The sequence below is a fragment of the Lontra canadensis genome, unplaced genomic scaffold, assembly GCF_010015895.1.
Source record: "Lontra canadensis isolate GAN:19392208 unplaced genomic scaffold, GSC_riverotter_1.0 scaffold57, whole genome shotgun sequence".
In the NCBI taxonomy this organism is placed as follows: Eukaryota; Metazoa; Chordata; class Mammalia; order Carnivora; family Mustelidae; genus Lontra; species Lontra canadensis.
This window is the reverse complement of record NW_022631051.1, coordinates 5,554,470-5,570,939: the sequence shown is the minus strand read 5'-3', so window position 1 is coordinate 5,570,939 and position 16,470 is coordinate 5,554,470. Positions and strand designations below refer to the sequence as shown.

The 16,470-nt window shown below is 38.9% G+C and overlaps 1 protein-coding gene across 2 annotated transcripts in view; it reads right to left on the bottom strand.

The window, feature by feature from the left end:
• The window catches only part of TWSG1 (twisted gastrulation BMP signaling modulator 1), a 63,175-nt gene extending 48,898 nt beyond the window's left edge, over positions 1 to 14,277 (bottom strand). The window contains exons 1-2 of one of the 2 annotated variants that reach the window (XM_032875752.1): positions 14,081 to 14,277; positions 11,928 to 12,081 (exon numbers count right to left, since the gene is read on the bottom strand). In XM_032875752.1, coding sequence (XP_032731643.1) covers positions 11,928 to 12,050 — 123 coding nt within the window. In that variant the 5' untranslated portion in view covers positions 12,051 to 12,081; positions 14,081 to 14,277. Of the gene's footprint in view, positions 1 to 11,927; positions 12,082 to 13,670; positions 13,690 to 14,080 lie in introns of those variants that run through there. The other variant, XM_032875753.1, reaches the window with a different exon arrangement.
• Between the last annotated feature and the right edge of the window lie 2,193 nt (positions 14,278 to 16,470).

Genomic DNA, 16,470 nt, shown 5'->3' with positions numbered 1-16,470 from the left:
AGACACAATCATGAGCAAAAAAATGGAGAAGTTGGACCTCATTAAAATTAAAAGCTTCTGCTCTGCGGGCTCCTGGATGGCTCAGTCAGAACACCATGTGACTCTTGAGCTTGGGGTCATGAGTTCGAGCTTCACATGAGGTATAGAGATTATTTAAATAAATTTTTTAAAACAAATTAAAGAAACAAAAACAGAAACAAAAAAACCCTTCTGATCTGCAAAATACACTGTCAAGAGAATGGGAAGACAAGCCACAGACTGATATTTGCAAAAGATATAAAGGATTGTTATCCAAAATATACAAAGAACTTTTAAAACTCAAAGAAAATGGATAATTCTATTTAAAAGTGGGCAAAAGACACAGGCATCTACCAAAGATGATATACAGATGGCAAATAAAGCATATGAAAAGATGGTCAATATCATGCTGGTAGAGAACTGCAAATTAAAATAACGAGACTCTGGGGTGCTTTGGTGGCTCAGTCAGTTAAGCATCCAATTTTCGATCTCAGCTCGGGTCCTGATCTCAGGGTTGTGACTTCAAGCCCTGTGTGGGGCCCCACACTGGCCATGGAGCCTACTTAAAAAAATAAATAAAACAAAATAATGAGACACCAATATATACCTTTCAGAATGGCTAAAATTCCAAAATGCTGAGATCACTAAATGTTGACAAGGATGTAGAGCCACTTTGGAAGATGGTTTGGCAGTTCCTTACAAATGTAAACATACCCTTAGATATGATCTAGCAGTTGAGCTTCTTGGTATTTATCATAAGCTGAGAATTTATGTCCAAACAAAAATCTGCACATGGATATTTGTAGCAACTTTATTGTTAATTGCCAAAACTTAGGAGCAATCAAGATGTCCCTCAACAGTAGAATGGACAAATTATGGTACATCTATACAATGGAATATAAATCAGCAATAAAAAGAAATTATCTATTAAACCACAAAAAGACACGGGAAAACCTGAAATGCATATTGCTAAGTGAAAGAAAGCAGCCTGCAAACGCTATATACTATATAATTCCAATTATACAACATACTGGAAACAAAACTATAGAGATAGTAAGAGAGATTAGTGGTTTCCAGAGCCTGGGGAGGGGTTGGAGGGAGGGGAAGGAAGCGAGGATCAGGTGAAAGCACAGGGGATTTTTAGGGCAATGAAACTACTCTGCTATACTGTAATAGCATCTGTCAAAACCCACAGAACTGTGCAACACAAAGAATGAACCCTAATGTAAGCCCTAAGGATGTTGGTTAATAAGAGTGTGTCAGTACTGGTTCATCACCTGTAACGAATATACCAACTAATACAGGATGTTAAAAATTGGGGAAAACAGTAGGTGTGTCTAGGGAAAAGGGTATACCAGATCTTTCTGCACTTTCTGCTCAATTTTTCTATAAACCTAAAACTAAAAAGTAAAGTCTATTATTTAAAAAAAAAAATCCTTGGATTTTTTTTTTTTTCAGAAATTAACAAGCTGATTTTAAAATTCATATGGTAATACAAGGGACCCAAAATAGTCAAAACAATCTTTGAATAGAACAAAATTGGAAAACTCTTATTTCCTGATTTCAAATTATACCACAACGCTATGGTAATCAAGACAACATGGTACCTACATAAAGATAAAACACACAAATCAGTGGAATAGATGTGAGAGTTCAGAAATAAACTCTTATCCTTTTGGTCAAATTATTCTTAACTAAGGGTGCCAAAAATAATTCCATAGGGAAAAAACAGTCTCCTCAAAAAATGGTCCTGAAATAACTGGCAATCCATACACAAAAGAATGAAGTTAGACACACAAAAATTAACTCATAAAAACATAGGCCTAAATATAAGAACTAAAACTATACAATTAATAGAGGAAAATAAACAAGTAGATCTTTGTGACCTTGAATTAAGCTAATAGTTTCCTAGCCAAAACAACCAAATGCACATGCAACAAAAGAAAAAGTAGATAAATTAGACTGTATCAAAGTTTAAAATTTTTGTACTGCAAATCAGGAAAGTAAAAAGATAATCCACAGAATGAGAGAAATTATTTGCAACTCATATTTTTGATAGGTGATTTGTACCCATAATATACATAAAGAACTCTTGTAACTCAACAATGAAAAGACAAACAAGCCAATTTAAAAATGGGCATATGGACTACTGGGCATTTACCCTGAAGATGCAAACGTAGTGATCCGAAGGGGCACGTGCACCCAAATGTTTATAGCAGCAATGTCCACAACAGCCAAACTATGGAAAGAACCTAGATGTCCATCAACAGATGAATGGATAAAGAAGATATGGTGTATATATATACAATGGAATACTATGCAGCCATCAAAAACATGAAATCTTGCCATTTGCAATAACATGGATGGAACTAGAGGGTATTATGCTAAACAAAATACATCATTCAGAGAAAGACAATTATCATATGATTTCCCTGATACGAAGAATTTGAGAGGCAGGGTTGGTGGGGGGGGGGGTCGTGGGAAGAAGGGAGGGAAAAAATGAAAAAGATAGGACTGCAGAGGGAGATAAACCATAAAAGACTCTTAATCTCAGCAAACAAACTGAGGGTCGGGGGGAGTTGGGGGTAGGGATAGGGTAGCTGGGTTATGGACATTGGGGAGGGTATGTACTATGGTGAGTGCTGTGAATTGTGTAAGACTGATAATTCACAGACCTGTACCCCTGAAACAAATAATACATTATATGTTAATAAAAATAAATAAATAAGTAAATAAAAATGGGCATGTGGGATGCCTGGGTGGCTCAGTCTGTTAAGCATTTGCCTTTGGCTCAGGTCATGAGCCATGCGCCCTGGGATTAAGTCCCACATTGGGCTCTTGCTCAGGGAGAAGCCTGCTTCTCCCTCTGCCTGGGACTTCCTCTGCTTGTGCTCTCTCTCTCACTCTCTCTCTCTCTCTCTGACAAATAAATAAATAAATAAATAAATAATGGAGCCTAGGTTCACTAGAACCCTCACACACTGGTGCTGGGAATGTACAAAGTCATTAGCAGTTTCTCAAAATGTTAAACAAAGAAAATATGGCCTAAAAATTCCACTCCTCGGTATATACCCAGAAGAAATGAAAATATACATCCACATTAAAAACTTGTACATGAAAACTCATAGTAGCATTATTCGCCACAGCCAAAAAGTAAAAACAATCTAATTATTCATCAACTGATTAACAGATGAACTAAATGTGTTATATCTATACTGTGGAATACTATTTGACCATAAAATAATGAAGTGCTGATACTTACTATAACATGGATGAATCATAAAAGAATTATCCTCAGTAAAAGAAGCCAGATGTAAAAGACACATATCATATGATCCCACTCATATTAAATGTCCAAGACAGGCATACAGAAAGACAGAAAGTAGATTAGTGGTTGCCTAGGGGTTGGGAAGAAGGAATGGGGAGTGACTGCTAATGGGCATGAATTTTCTTTTTAGGGTGATCAAACATTCTAAAATTAGATTGTGGTGATGGTTGTATAACTCTGTGAATACATTAGAAACCAGTGAATCACACATTTAAATGGGTGCAATTTACAGTATTAGAATTATATTTCAAAAAAGCTGTTTAAAAAAATGAAGACTTAGAGACTCTATCTTAAACTTACACTAACAAGAGTTCCAGGAAAAAGGGGTGGATGTTACATATACACATAATAATAAAGGGGAATATCCCAATCTTGAGCTCAAAACAAACTTCTTGTTTCCTAAAAGAGTTTATAAGGTGCTCATCACAATGTCCACAACAAGGATCAGGAGATGAAACTAAAGGTTTCCAGAGAAAAGGAAGAAAAAAAGTTATCTACAGAAAATAAAAAACAGAATGGCCTCAGACTTCTTACTAGCAATATAGAATGCCAGCAGCATAAAGACAGTTAGGAAATGTCTTCAAAGTTCCCAGGGGAAATAATATAACAATTCTATATTCAGGCAAATCACCAAACAGGTATAAAGAAAATGAGAATAAATGTGTTTTAAAGAGATATAGCACCTACAACATTTCCTCCCAGTATTGCCTCTGTTAGAAAATACTCATCGGCATGTTACAATAAAAAGAGAATAAATCAAGAAAGAACAAGATATGGACTCAAAGAAATAGTGGAGCCAACTTAGGAAGTAACAGTGTGGATGCAGTATAGGGCAGCTTGCCTCACGCCTAGAGAGAATCAGTTAAGTCTAGAAACAGCAACCTAGGAGGCTCCCTTGTGGGGGAAAAACAGACTAAGAATTTAAAACAACTTAAGATGTTAATGGCTGAGGATGGAAAAATCAAGAAAGATAATTAGAAACTCAAGAAAAACAAAGTCATTCAAGGAAGGAAATGTAATCATAGTGCCCTGTGTGACCATTCAGTTGATAATACTTATACATTACAAAATAAACATGGCTTATTGATTGTCAATTTTAGAATATATCCGTAAATAAAGCATGGAAGATTCAAACTGGTTACAAAACAAAGAACTAAGGTTAATAATATTTATGGTTATAGCACTTACATGCTAGCAACTGATCTAGGTACTCTTTATCTAATCCTCACAATATCCCTTACACAGTAGGTATGGTTACTATCACTATTTCACAGATGAGGAATTTGAGACACTGAAACATTAACTCTCTTGACTAAGGTCAGGTAGCTTGTACATCACAGAACTGGATTCAAATTCAGGCAGTCTGGTTTCAGAGTTCATACTCTTAAGTCTTAGACTAAGTGCCTTCACAATATGGATGTTATCAAGCTTGATGATATAAAAGTTAAAGTATAGGTCACATCCCGTTCCTCATAGACTTTGAGACAGCCATCAGAAGTTACTCCAAAAGCAGAAAATTCTGAGGGCAGTATTCACAGATGCAAAAAAAACCCCAAAACTGATTCCCTTGCTTTCCGTGATACTTAATATGGCGATAAATGATAGTCACATGCACAGTTCTTAAAAATTACTCTGTCTACTGCTAAATAAATAAATAAATACAATTTTAAAAGAAAAAAGGAGGTCTACTGATATCCTTCTCATACAGCAGGAAACAAGAGATAGTGGGTTTTTTAAAAAGATTTCATTTATTTATTTGAGAGACAGCACAAGATGGGAGAGGCAGAGGGAGAAGTAGGCTTCCTGATAAGCAGGGAGCCCAACTTAACCCACTGAGCAACACAGGCGCCCCAAGAGATAGTGTTTTTAAATGATATGACAGAACAGAAAGGTTTAAGTACATTGTAGAAATTGAAAAGAGAGAGAACCATGAGAGAAACTAAAAACAGGGTTTTTAGCAGGGTAGGAGTGTGGGGAGGAAAGAATGGTAAGTAAGCCATGTCCTAACCTAATATAGCAGAAAGGCAGTTTAGATACATAATCTAGAATTGGAAGTTAAAAAACAGTAGTAGAAGCATATTATTTAACTGTATGGCTAAAAAAAACAACAACAGTAAAAGAAGTAAAAGTGGAAGCTATTACTTGGAAGATTAAAAGTAGTTCAACCTGAATAACAAAATGAAGAGTAGAGAGAAATACTCAAGGGATTATTTTTCATTATGTATCTTTCCAACAATTTGACTTTTTATTTATTTTTTTTTAAGATTGAATTTATTTAGGGCACCTGGGTGGCTCAGTGGGTTAAGCCGCTGCCTTCGGCTCAGGTCATGATCTCAGGGTCCTGGGATCGAGTCCCGCATCGGGCTCTCTGCTCAGCAGGGAGCCTGCTTCCCTTCCTCTCTCTCTGCCTGCCTCTCTGCCTACTTGTGATCTCTCTCTGTCAAATAAATAAATAAAATCTTAAAAAAAAAAAAAAGATTGAATTTATTTATTAAAGACCACAGTGGGGGGGTGGGGCAGAGGGAGAAGCAGACTCACCCCTGAGCCGGGAGCCCAGATGTGGGGCTTGATCCAGAACCCTGAGCTCATGACCTGAGCCAAAGGCAGCTGCTTAAGCATCTGAGCCATTCCAGGCTCACACAATTTGACTTTTTAAAAAGAGTCCTGTAAGAACTACACGGTCAGAAAACAAATAACAAAACAGAATAAGTACATACCTATCAATAATTTATTTAAATGCAATTGGACTAAATGCTTCAGTCAAAAGACAAAGAAAGGGTGACTGAATGGACAAAAAAACAAGACCCATCTACCTACTGCTTATAAGAGACTTATGTCAGACCTAAAGACACATAAAGACTGAACGTGAAGGTTTGAAAACACATTCACCATGCCAGTGAAAATGAAGAAAACAAAACAAAACCTGGAATAGCAATACCTATATCAGACAAAACAGATTTTAAAACAAAGACTGTAGAGGGGCGCCTGGGCGGCTCAGTCGGTTGAGCCCCTGACATGTGGTTTTGGCTCAGGTCATGATCTCAGGGTTGTGAGATCAAGCTCTGTGTGGAGCTCTATGCTCAGCACAGGGTCTGCTTGAAAGTCTCTCCCCCTCCCTCTGCCCCTCCCCCTGCTTGTGCTCAAGCTCTCTCTCTCAAATAAATTAATTAAAAAAAAAAAGACTGTAGCAAGAGCAAAGAGTACTACACAATGACAAAGGGATCAATCAAATAAGATGTTATAACAATTAAAATATCTATGTACCCCACAGAGGAGTACCTAATGCACGAAGCAAATATTAACAGACATAAAGGGAGAAACTGAGAGCAATATAATAATAATAGGGACTTTAACATCCCACTTACATCAATGAATAGATCATCTAGACAGAAAATCAATAAGGAGGGGCACCTGGGTGGCTCAGTCAGTTAACTGTCTGCCTTCAGCTCAGGTCATGATCCTGGGGTCCTGGGACTGAGCCCCATGTTGGGCTCTCTGTTCAGCAGTGATCTGCTTCTCCCTCTGCCCCTCCCCTGACTTGTGTGCTCTCTCTCTCAAATAAATAAATAAAATCTTAAAAAAAAAAAAAAAAGAAGAAGAAGAAAGTAAGAAAGCTGGGGCGCTTGGGTGGCTCAGTTAAGCATCTGCCTTTGGCTCAGGTCATGATCCCAGAGTCCTGGGATCAAGGTCCACATCAGGCTCCCTTCTCAGTACGAAGCCTGCTTCTCCTTCTCCCACTTCCCCTGCTTGTGTTCCCTCTCTCACTGTATCTCTCTCTGTCAAATAAATAAATTCTAAAAGAAATAAGGAAGGAAGGAAGGAAGGAAGGAAGGAAATAAATAAATCAACAAGGGAACAGTGGCTTTGAACAATACATTAGACCAGAAGGACCTAACAGACATACATAGAACCCTCCATCCAAAAACAGCAAAATATACCTTTTTTCCAAGTACACAATCTCCAGAAGAGATTACATGTTAATGTTAGGCCATAAGACAAACATCAATAAATTTAAAAAGACTGAAATCATATAAAACATCTTTTCCAACCACAATGAAAACTAGAAATCAGCATAAGAAATAATTCTGGAAAAACCACAAACACATGGAAGCTAAATAACATGCTATCAAACAACAGATGGGTCAACCATAAAATCAAAGAGGAAATAAAAAAATACATGAAGACAAATGGAAATGAAAATACAACAGTCCAAAATCTTTGGGATGCAGCAAAAGCAGTTCAAAAAGGGAAGTTTATAGCGTTATAGATCTATCACAGGAAACCAAAAAATCTCAAATAAACAACCTAACCTTACAACTAAAGGAGATTAAAAAAAAAGACAAAGCCCGAACCTAGAAAAAGGAAGGAAACAATAAAGATTAGAGCAGAAATAAATAAAATGGAGAGAAAAAGCATAACAGAAAACATCAATGAAACCAAGAGGTGGTTCTTCAAAATAAAAATATCTTCAAGATAAAATAGATAAACATTCAGTCATACTCATCAAGAAAAAAAAATAGGGAGGGCTCAAATAAAATCAGAAATAAAGGAGGATAAATAACCAACACCAGAGAAATATAGAGCATTATAGTATCATGAAAACTTGTATGCCAACAAATTGGACAACTTGAAAAGAAACTGATAATTTTCTAGAAATGTACAATCTTCCAAAACTGAATCAGGAAGAAATAGAAAATTTGAACAGACCTATTACTACTAAAGAAATTGAAACAGTAATAAAAAAAAACTCCCAACGAACAAAAGTTCAGGACCAGTCAGCTTCATAAGGGAATTTTACCAAGCATTTAAAGAAACATTGGGGCTCCTGGATGGTTCAGTCAGTTAATCATCTGACTTCAAATCAGGTCATGATCTCAGGCTCTACACTCAGTAGGGAGTCTGCTTGAAGATTCTCTCCCTCTGCATACCCACTCCCTCTTAAATTAAAAAAAAAAAAAAATCTAAAGAAAAAGTAAAGAAGTGTTAATACCTATTCTTCTCAAACTACTCCAAAAAACAAAAGAAGGAAAACTTCCAAATTTATTCTATGAGGCCAGTATCACCCTGGTACCAAAACCAAAGTCACCACAAAAAAAGAGAACTACAGGCCAATATCTCTAATTAACATGGATGCAAAAATCCTCAACAAAATACTAGCAAACCAAATTCAACAGTACATTAAAAAACTAATTTACCATAGTCAAGTGGGATTTATTCCAAGGATGCATGGGTAGATCAGTATTTGCAAATTAATCAACATGATACATCACATCAACACAAGGAAGGTTAAAAGCAATATGATTACTTCAGTAGATGCAGAAAAACCACTGGACAAAGAACATTCACGATAAAACTCCAGAAAGTGGGTTTAGAGAGAACATGCTCCAATGTAAAAGGAGCCACATATGAAAAATCCCACAGCTAACATCATACTCAATGATGAAAAGTTGAATGCTTTTCCTCTAAGATCAGGAACAAGACAAGGAGGTCCACTCATTACTTTTGTTCTACATAATACTGGAAGTCCTACCTGCAGCAATCAGACAAGAAAAATAAATAAAGGCATCCAAATTGGTAAAGAAGAAGTAAAACACACTCTTCGCAGATGGCATGATACTATACATAAGAAACCCTAAAGACTTCACCAAAAAACTTCTAGAACTGATAAATGAATTCTATAAAGTTGCAGGAGGCAAAATTAATAAATAAATCTACTGCATTTCTGTACACCAATAACAAAGTAGCAGAAAGTAAGAAAATAACCCCATTTACAGTTGCACAAAATGATAGCTAAGAATAAATTTAACCAAGCAGGTGAGGAACCTATACTCTTAAAACTATAATACACTTATGAAAGAAATTGAAGACAATACAAAGAAAGGGAAAGACATGCCATGCTCATGGAACAAATATTGTTAAAATGTCTATACTGCCCAAAGTAATTTTACATTTAAAGCAACCCCTATCAAAATATCCATGGCATTTTTCTCAGAACTAGAACAAATAATACTAAAATCTGTATAGAACTACAAAAGATCCTGAATAGCCAAAGCAATCTTGAGAAAGCAAAGCTGGCAGGCACCACAATTCCAGACTTCATGTTATATTACAAAGCTGTAGCAATCAAAACAGTATTGTGCTGGCACAAAAACAGACACATGCATCAATGAAACAGGAGAGAGCCCAGAAAGAAGCCCACATCTATATGGTCAATTAATATGACAAAGAAGGCAAGAATATGCAATGGGGGAAAGACAGTTCCTTGGATACAGTGTTGGAAAAACTGGACAGCTACACATGAATGAAATTGGACCACTTTCTTATATTGTACATAAAAAAAATATTATATTGTACATAAAAATCAACTCAAAAGGATGAAAGGCCTAAAAATTACACCTGAAGCTATAAACTCCTAAAAGAAAACAGGCAATAACATCTTGGACATTGGTCTTAGCAATATTTTTCTAGATATTTCTCCTGAGGCAAGGGAAACAAAAGCAAACTAGTGGGACTACACCAAAATAACAAGTTTTTGTACAGTGCAAGAAAACATCAAAAAAAAAAAAAGGAACTTAGTGAATGGGAAAAGATATTTCCAAATAAAAGCAAAAGAAACAAACTGAAAACCTTTGAGGGTATTCACCAATATTAACCAAAAGCTAGCTTTTTAAAATACTCCTTTACCAAGCGAATTATTTTAATAAAATCCAATTTTTTAATTACTTGAACTAATGGAAATTATAGATTTGGAGTCAAAAATAATGTGGGATTTAAGTGAAATTCTACCTGAACATGAACGTAGCAATTGTTGTGATACTTTTTTTTTCAATAATAATGAAGCTACACTGAAGCAATGTGGGAAGTGGCACAGCTTCCCCATCAGACCAGAGCACAAAGCTGGACTTCATGTACTGACTACAGAATTTTCTGCCAGCATGAGCCTAAGCAGACTTGCCATAACAAGATTTCCAGGTATGAAATTAGAGGATATTTAAGATTACCGAAAATTCTTTTTAAGATTGTTTTTTGTTTTTTTGTCTTCTTAGTAATCGCTACTTAAAAGCCCCAGTGTGGGACTCGAACTCACAACCTTGAGATCAAGTGTCTCATGGTCTTCCAATGGAAACAGCCAGGCACCCCTTAAATTGTGAACAGCTGTGTTTTAGAGTTCTTATCTTTAAGATGTAGATATTAGAATTATGATAAAACAGTATCAGGAATTTGCCTAAAATTAAGACATAGCTGGGGTGGGCAGTGTAGAGGAACAGAGATGAAACATAGGTAGGCCTGAGTTAATGACTCCTGGGATTGCCCTTCATTATACTCCTCCCTTCTATTTATGCCTAAAAAATGTCCACGGTGAAAAAAATAAAAACAAATCAACCAACATGCTGTCTATTTCAATGTTTTGGTTTGATAGGCAAAGTCAAGGGTAAAGAGAGTATGAGAAGATGGCAAACTACACTCAGATAAAGGCCAGGCTTCCTAGGATCTCAACTATTAATGAGAAGGACCGAAATGTTCCAAATAAATACAAAATGCCTCAAATCTATAGAAATCATTATCGCTTATAGTACATACATACAACTGCTCCATGTGGGAATTAGAGCTGACTCATACCTTACACAGAATTCTAATATGTGTGGTTACCAGGTTTCTTAGCCAATAGCCAAAAATTAAAAGGGAGGCTAATAAATACAGACAACACACAAAGGCACAAGACTGCTGATGGTCTTACAGGATGAGAAAAAAGAGAACGGCTATATAAGATGTGAAGTTCACCACTAATTAACACAACTTTATGGAGTAATAACCAGTATGGTTAGTGGGAAGACCACAGGCTCCTTTAATGGAGTTAAAGACCATGTTCTACAGTCACTTACTAGCTATAGGAACCTAACCAAATTACTTAACCTCACTTTTTTCTCCAGAAAAATAAGTGTGGTAGCTACATCACGAGGCTCATCCAGATGACTGAAAGATACTGTCAAGTATTTTGAAAGCAGGTTCTCCACAATCTCAGCCAACAATGTGCCTGCAACCTTGTGAAAGACCATGCGCTGGAACCACCCATTTCAACTGCTCCTAGACTCCCAACCCTCAGACATTGCATGACATAAATGTTTATGGCATTAAGTTGCTACATTTGGGATAACCTGTTGCACAGAACAGACACTATTACTTTATATAAGCGAACGATTATTATCTGACTAGCTAAATTTTTCCCTAAATACAGTAATTGAGCTTCTTTGGTATATAAACTAGATAATACAAGGAAACCCTTTATCCGAATCACTTTGTAATGGCACATTTATGAAGCTGGATATTATTTTCAGCACCAAACTTCTTGAATCTGACCTTGGGAATATGCAAGAAAACTATGGAGGTAAAAACCCAGACGGGTGTGTCATGATTCAGTACCTCAGAAGCTGACTTAATACTTGGGCCTTACACTGTACATCTGCGCGCGCGCGCGCGCGCACACACACACACACACACACACACACACACTGTATCCGTATATATGCACTCTTTATCTCTTCTACATTTTAATATTAATAAAAAGTATACTTAATCCTACCTGAATGAGGCATTTGCTCACATCACTAGCACAGAGTGCTTTGTTACAACTCAGTGACACAGGGACCCATGTCAGGAACACCAGGATGGCTAGAGTAAGCGTAACAACACAGTGTGTCTTCATGTTTCTTCAGGGACAATAAACTCCCAGGAAGCTAAACAAACAAACAAGAAGAAAAAAAACTTTAATTCAAAGGCAAGGGCTAGGTTAAGAACAGATACAGAAATGAAAAGCAAAACATGGGGCGCCTGGGTGGCTCAGTGGGTTAAGCCGCTGCCTTCGGCTCGGGTCATGATCTCAGGGTCCTGGGATCGAGCTCCGCATCGGGCTCTCTGCTCAGCAGGGAGCCTGCTTCCTCCTCTCTCTCTGCCTGCCTCTCTGCCTGCTTTGTGATCTCTCTCTGTCAAATAAATAAATAAAATCTTTAAAAAAAAAAAAAAAAAGAAAAGCAAAACAAACCAAGACTCATTCTTTGTGTTAAAAGACTTTTGAGTGATCATTTAAAAGACATTCTCAATGAATGATGAAACATTCAAAACAAACTACAGTTTTTGTATGGTAAGGTCTTGTCAGCCAACTCCAAATATATATATATATATATATATATATATATATATTTATTTATATATATTTATATTTATATATTTATATTTATATTTATGTATAAATATATAATATGTAGATAAAAACCACCAGGTTACTGAGGCAAATAACTAGTTTTAATACTGCACCACTACTACTCACCTTTAGTTTTAGGCCCATTTTGCAACTTTAAACTCATATTTAAAACTATTAATACTGTATCATAATTTAAAACATTCAACAAATTTTTAAAACACAAATTATTCTAATGATTATTTATGACTATTTCATTTTATCTCTTAACATAATTAACCAGAATGAAGTAGCTCAGAGAAAGCAGTTGGCAGTCATTCCTTAAATAACCCAGCAAATAACAAAGGGGATAGTAAATTATTAATTGCATTAAGAACTCGAGTAATTTATTAAAATGTGAAGATATTCTTTGAATTCTATACCATAGGTACCAAAGATTCTTCAACGTTATTAAGAAGATAGTACACTTTGAAAAAAAAAAGGAAAAAAGACCTGAAAAAATCCTGATAGTAGTTAAACAACCAACATAGTTATTAAGCTTTTTAAAAAGATATAACTTCTTGGCATTAAAACAAACCCTTCCCAAGATAGAATCAAGTAAAATAAATGACTACTGATGTTGGATATATAAAAGGTGAGTTTATAGGCCCTTTATGATTACTGTAAACTTTTATTCTAAGTATTATAAAGCACAATAAAGCAAAACAATAAGAAGGTGGGAAGAATAAAGGGCTTTGTACCCAGTATGACTCAATTTAGAAAGAGAAAGCCCTGGTGATTGATACTGAGGCCCACAAAGTATTTCCAAAGACCGTTAGTAGCCCAATTTCCGAATTTATTTAACAGCATTGACTAATGTATTTAATACTAAGTCGGATAATTTCTGGTGCATATTCGTGGAGGCCAAAGAAGGTATTTAAAAAAGTGATTTTTATCGAGCAGTAGTTTTCATCCCACGCTCACTAAAAATGGGATTTTTTTTTTCATCTTTTATGGTTGTCTTCATACTACTTCCAAAATCTCACTGGAAAAAGTATTCAAGTAAATAATGGCATGTACAAAGCAGGTAACAGAATTATTTAAAGGGCCTCCCTTTTTTCTTCTATGGAGTGAGGAACGGTACCGCACCGGAACTGTTTTCCTACGTCTGGACCCGCTTCTCGGGCTCGGGCGACCTGTGTGTGGTCCCCAAGGGGGACGGCACTGACAGCAGCCTTTGTGCCGCTGCACGGAGCCCCTGGCTGCCGGTGAGGAGGCAGAGGCCAAAGCGGCTCTTCACCCCCAATTCACCGACGCGCCGCTGAGCAGCAAGGCAGGGGAGGGGGCCTTCGAGGTGCCGCCGGCCTGCGGGCCCGCGCCCAGCACCCACCGGGCGGCACCCCCACTTTGTCCTGCGCGTAGGCGGGGCCCAGGCCGCGCGGGAGCTGCTCCGCTTCTCCCGGCCCCGACAGCCCGCCGCGGCCTCGGCCTTCAGAGGCCGGCGCTCTCGGTCCGGACCCTCCCCGGCCGCAGACCCTGCCCCGCCGGCTCCCGCTCACCGTGCGCCGCGGCGCCGCGAGACTGCCTGGCCCTTGTTCCCCCGCAGGTCGGCCGAGCCCTGGGCGAGCCGCGGGGCTGGGCGAGGGAGGCAGGCCGCGCCCCCGAGCCGTCCCTCAGCGCAGCGCCCGCGAGCCTCGGGCACCTTAAAGAGACAGGCCCGCCGCCGCCCTCCCCCCCAGTTCCCCGGTCCCTCCGCCCGCCTTCGGTTCCCCGCTGCCGCCAGCTCCCGCCAGGAGGCGTCTCTCACTCCCGGGGCGCTCCTGTCAGCGCACGCCCTGGGCCCGCCCCTCCCCCCTGCGGTCCCGCCCCGCCCCCAGCCCCGCCCCCAGCCCGGTCCCGGCGCGGCCCGCACGAAGGCCCCGCCCCCAGCTGCGGCCCGGCCCGGCTCCCGCACGAAGGCCCCGCCCCGCCCTCCGGTCACGCCCAACAGCGCCGCACTCCCGCCCCCCAGGGACACCCACCCCGGGACCCACGCGCGTCTTGCCTCCGCCTTCTTCCCTGCCCCCATCTCAGGTTTCTTTGTTGCCTACCTGGGGCTGTGGCTTACCTTCCGTGAGGCCCATTCTCTGCGCTTAGCGTGTGTTCTTCCCGGAGCCGAGAACGGGACGTGCATTAGCTCAGCTACTTCCCACGGCAACCCCTACAGACTGTATCTGTCCGGTTATGGGGATTCAAGACCCAGGCACCTAGTGGTGGAGCAGGATTCACGGGTGGAGCCCGTTACCCTTGAACTCATGTTATCTGACGTCGGAGGCAGGATTTATTACAAGTGCACGTTTCTGGGCTCTATTTCACACCTACTGAAAAAGGATCTGCTAGGGTAGAGCCTTCGTTCAGCAGTTCACTAAATTTGCTGCGGCCTCAGTGAGTGCCTGACACTGTGCTTGGTACTGGAAATAGAAGAGAGGAGGTGCCGTGGGTGCTGTTCAAGAAGGAGGCCACTAGTCCTCAGAGAGGATGGACAGACGGCTACACAAATGGCTACAGCGCACCTCTCCAGTCCTCAGCAGGAGAGAGCTCCAGGAGTATGTATGACACAGCGCTCATTTCAGCGTGTACTTCAGAAAAATGAATTGATTCCACTGGCAATAAACACGTAGATGAAGGCATTTGAGAAGTATGCTCAGTTCTTTCCCACAACCTCGGGAACTTGTGTTTTAAAAAGATTTCAGGGTGATTAAGTTGCGGCCCATTGGGCTGGATGATCCACAAGGGACTTTCCCCTTGGAAATGGTGACTTAGTGATAAAGTCTTAAACTAGTAGTCTTAAATGCCTTACATTCCCCTTTGTTGCTTGGAAGAAAACAGAAAGAATGGAAAGTGTTGATTGGCTGAGGGGGTGGATTACATTAATGATATTAGTCCATTTTTGTACAATAAGTAAATAAATATGCATGTTAAAAATCATCCCTGAAAATTATCTTAAAGAAATAATTAAGTGTGTACACAAATTTAACTTTAAGGATCTTATTCTTTGGCATTCCTTACTAATTAAATGAATTATGATACTCCAGTGCAATGAACTAAATCAGCTATTAAAACCAAGATTCTCCCATTTTTGGTCTCAGGACCCCTTTACATTCTTGAAAAGTACTGAGGACACCAGAGAAGTACTTTTATGTATATTAAGGTCTATCAAAACTCTTTATGTTAAAACTGAGAAATTTAATGTGGCACCTGGGTGGCTCAGTCCCTAAAGTCTCCCAGTCTTTGTGTCAGCTCAGGTCATGATCTCAGGGTGGTAAGATCAAGCCCCACATCGGGCTCCACGCTCAGCACGGAGTCCCGGCTCTGTGTGAGATTCTTTCCCTCTCCCTACTCTTCCTCCTCTACCCCTCCCTTCACCCCTGTGCATGCCTGCTCTCTCTCTTAAATAAATAAAATCTTTTTTTAAAAGAGAAATTTAAAAATATGTATTCATTGTTTCACTTAAAAATAATAGATTCTATTGTATTGGAACATGAATGACATTTTATGAAAAATAAGTACATATTTCCCCCAAAAGAAAAATGGCATTATTTTACATTTGTGCTATTCTCTTTAATGTCAAAATTAATAGAAGGATTTTATGGGATTTTCATATCTGCTCCTGCATTTATACTGTTGCAATATTGTGTATTATGTAGCTGCTAGGAAACAACTCTAAACTTGTGACAGGATAATGAAAAAGGCAAAGAATGTGTTAGAATTTAAATAAAAAGAGTTTGGAACTCATGAACCCCCTGAAAAGGTTTTGGGATTCCTAGAGTCCGCAGATTCCACTCTGAGAATTAGTACTGCAGATGAATATTGTTGGCATGGAAAGATATTCATGATATATCAACATTTTAAAGTAGTATATAGGGGCGCCTGGGTGGCTTATTTGGTTGGGTGACTGCCTTCAGCTCCA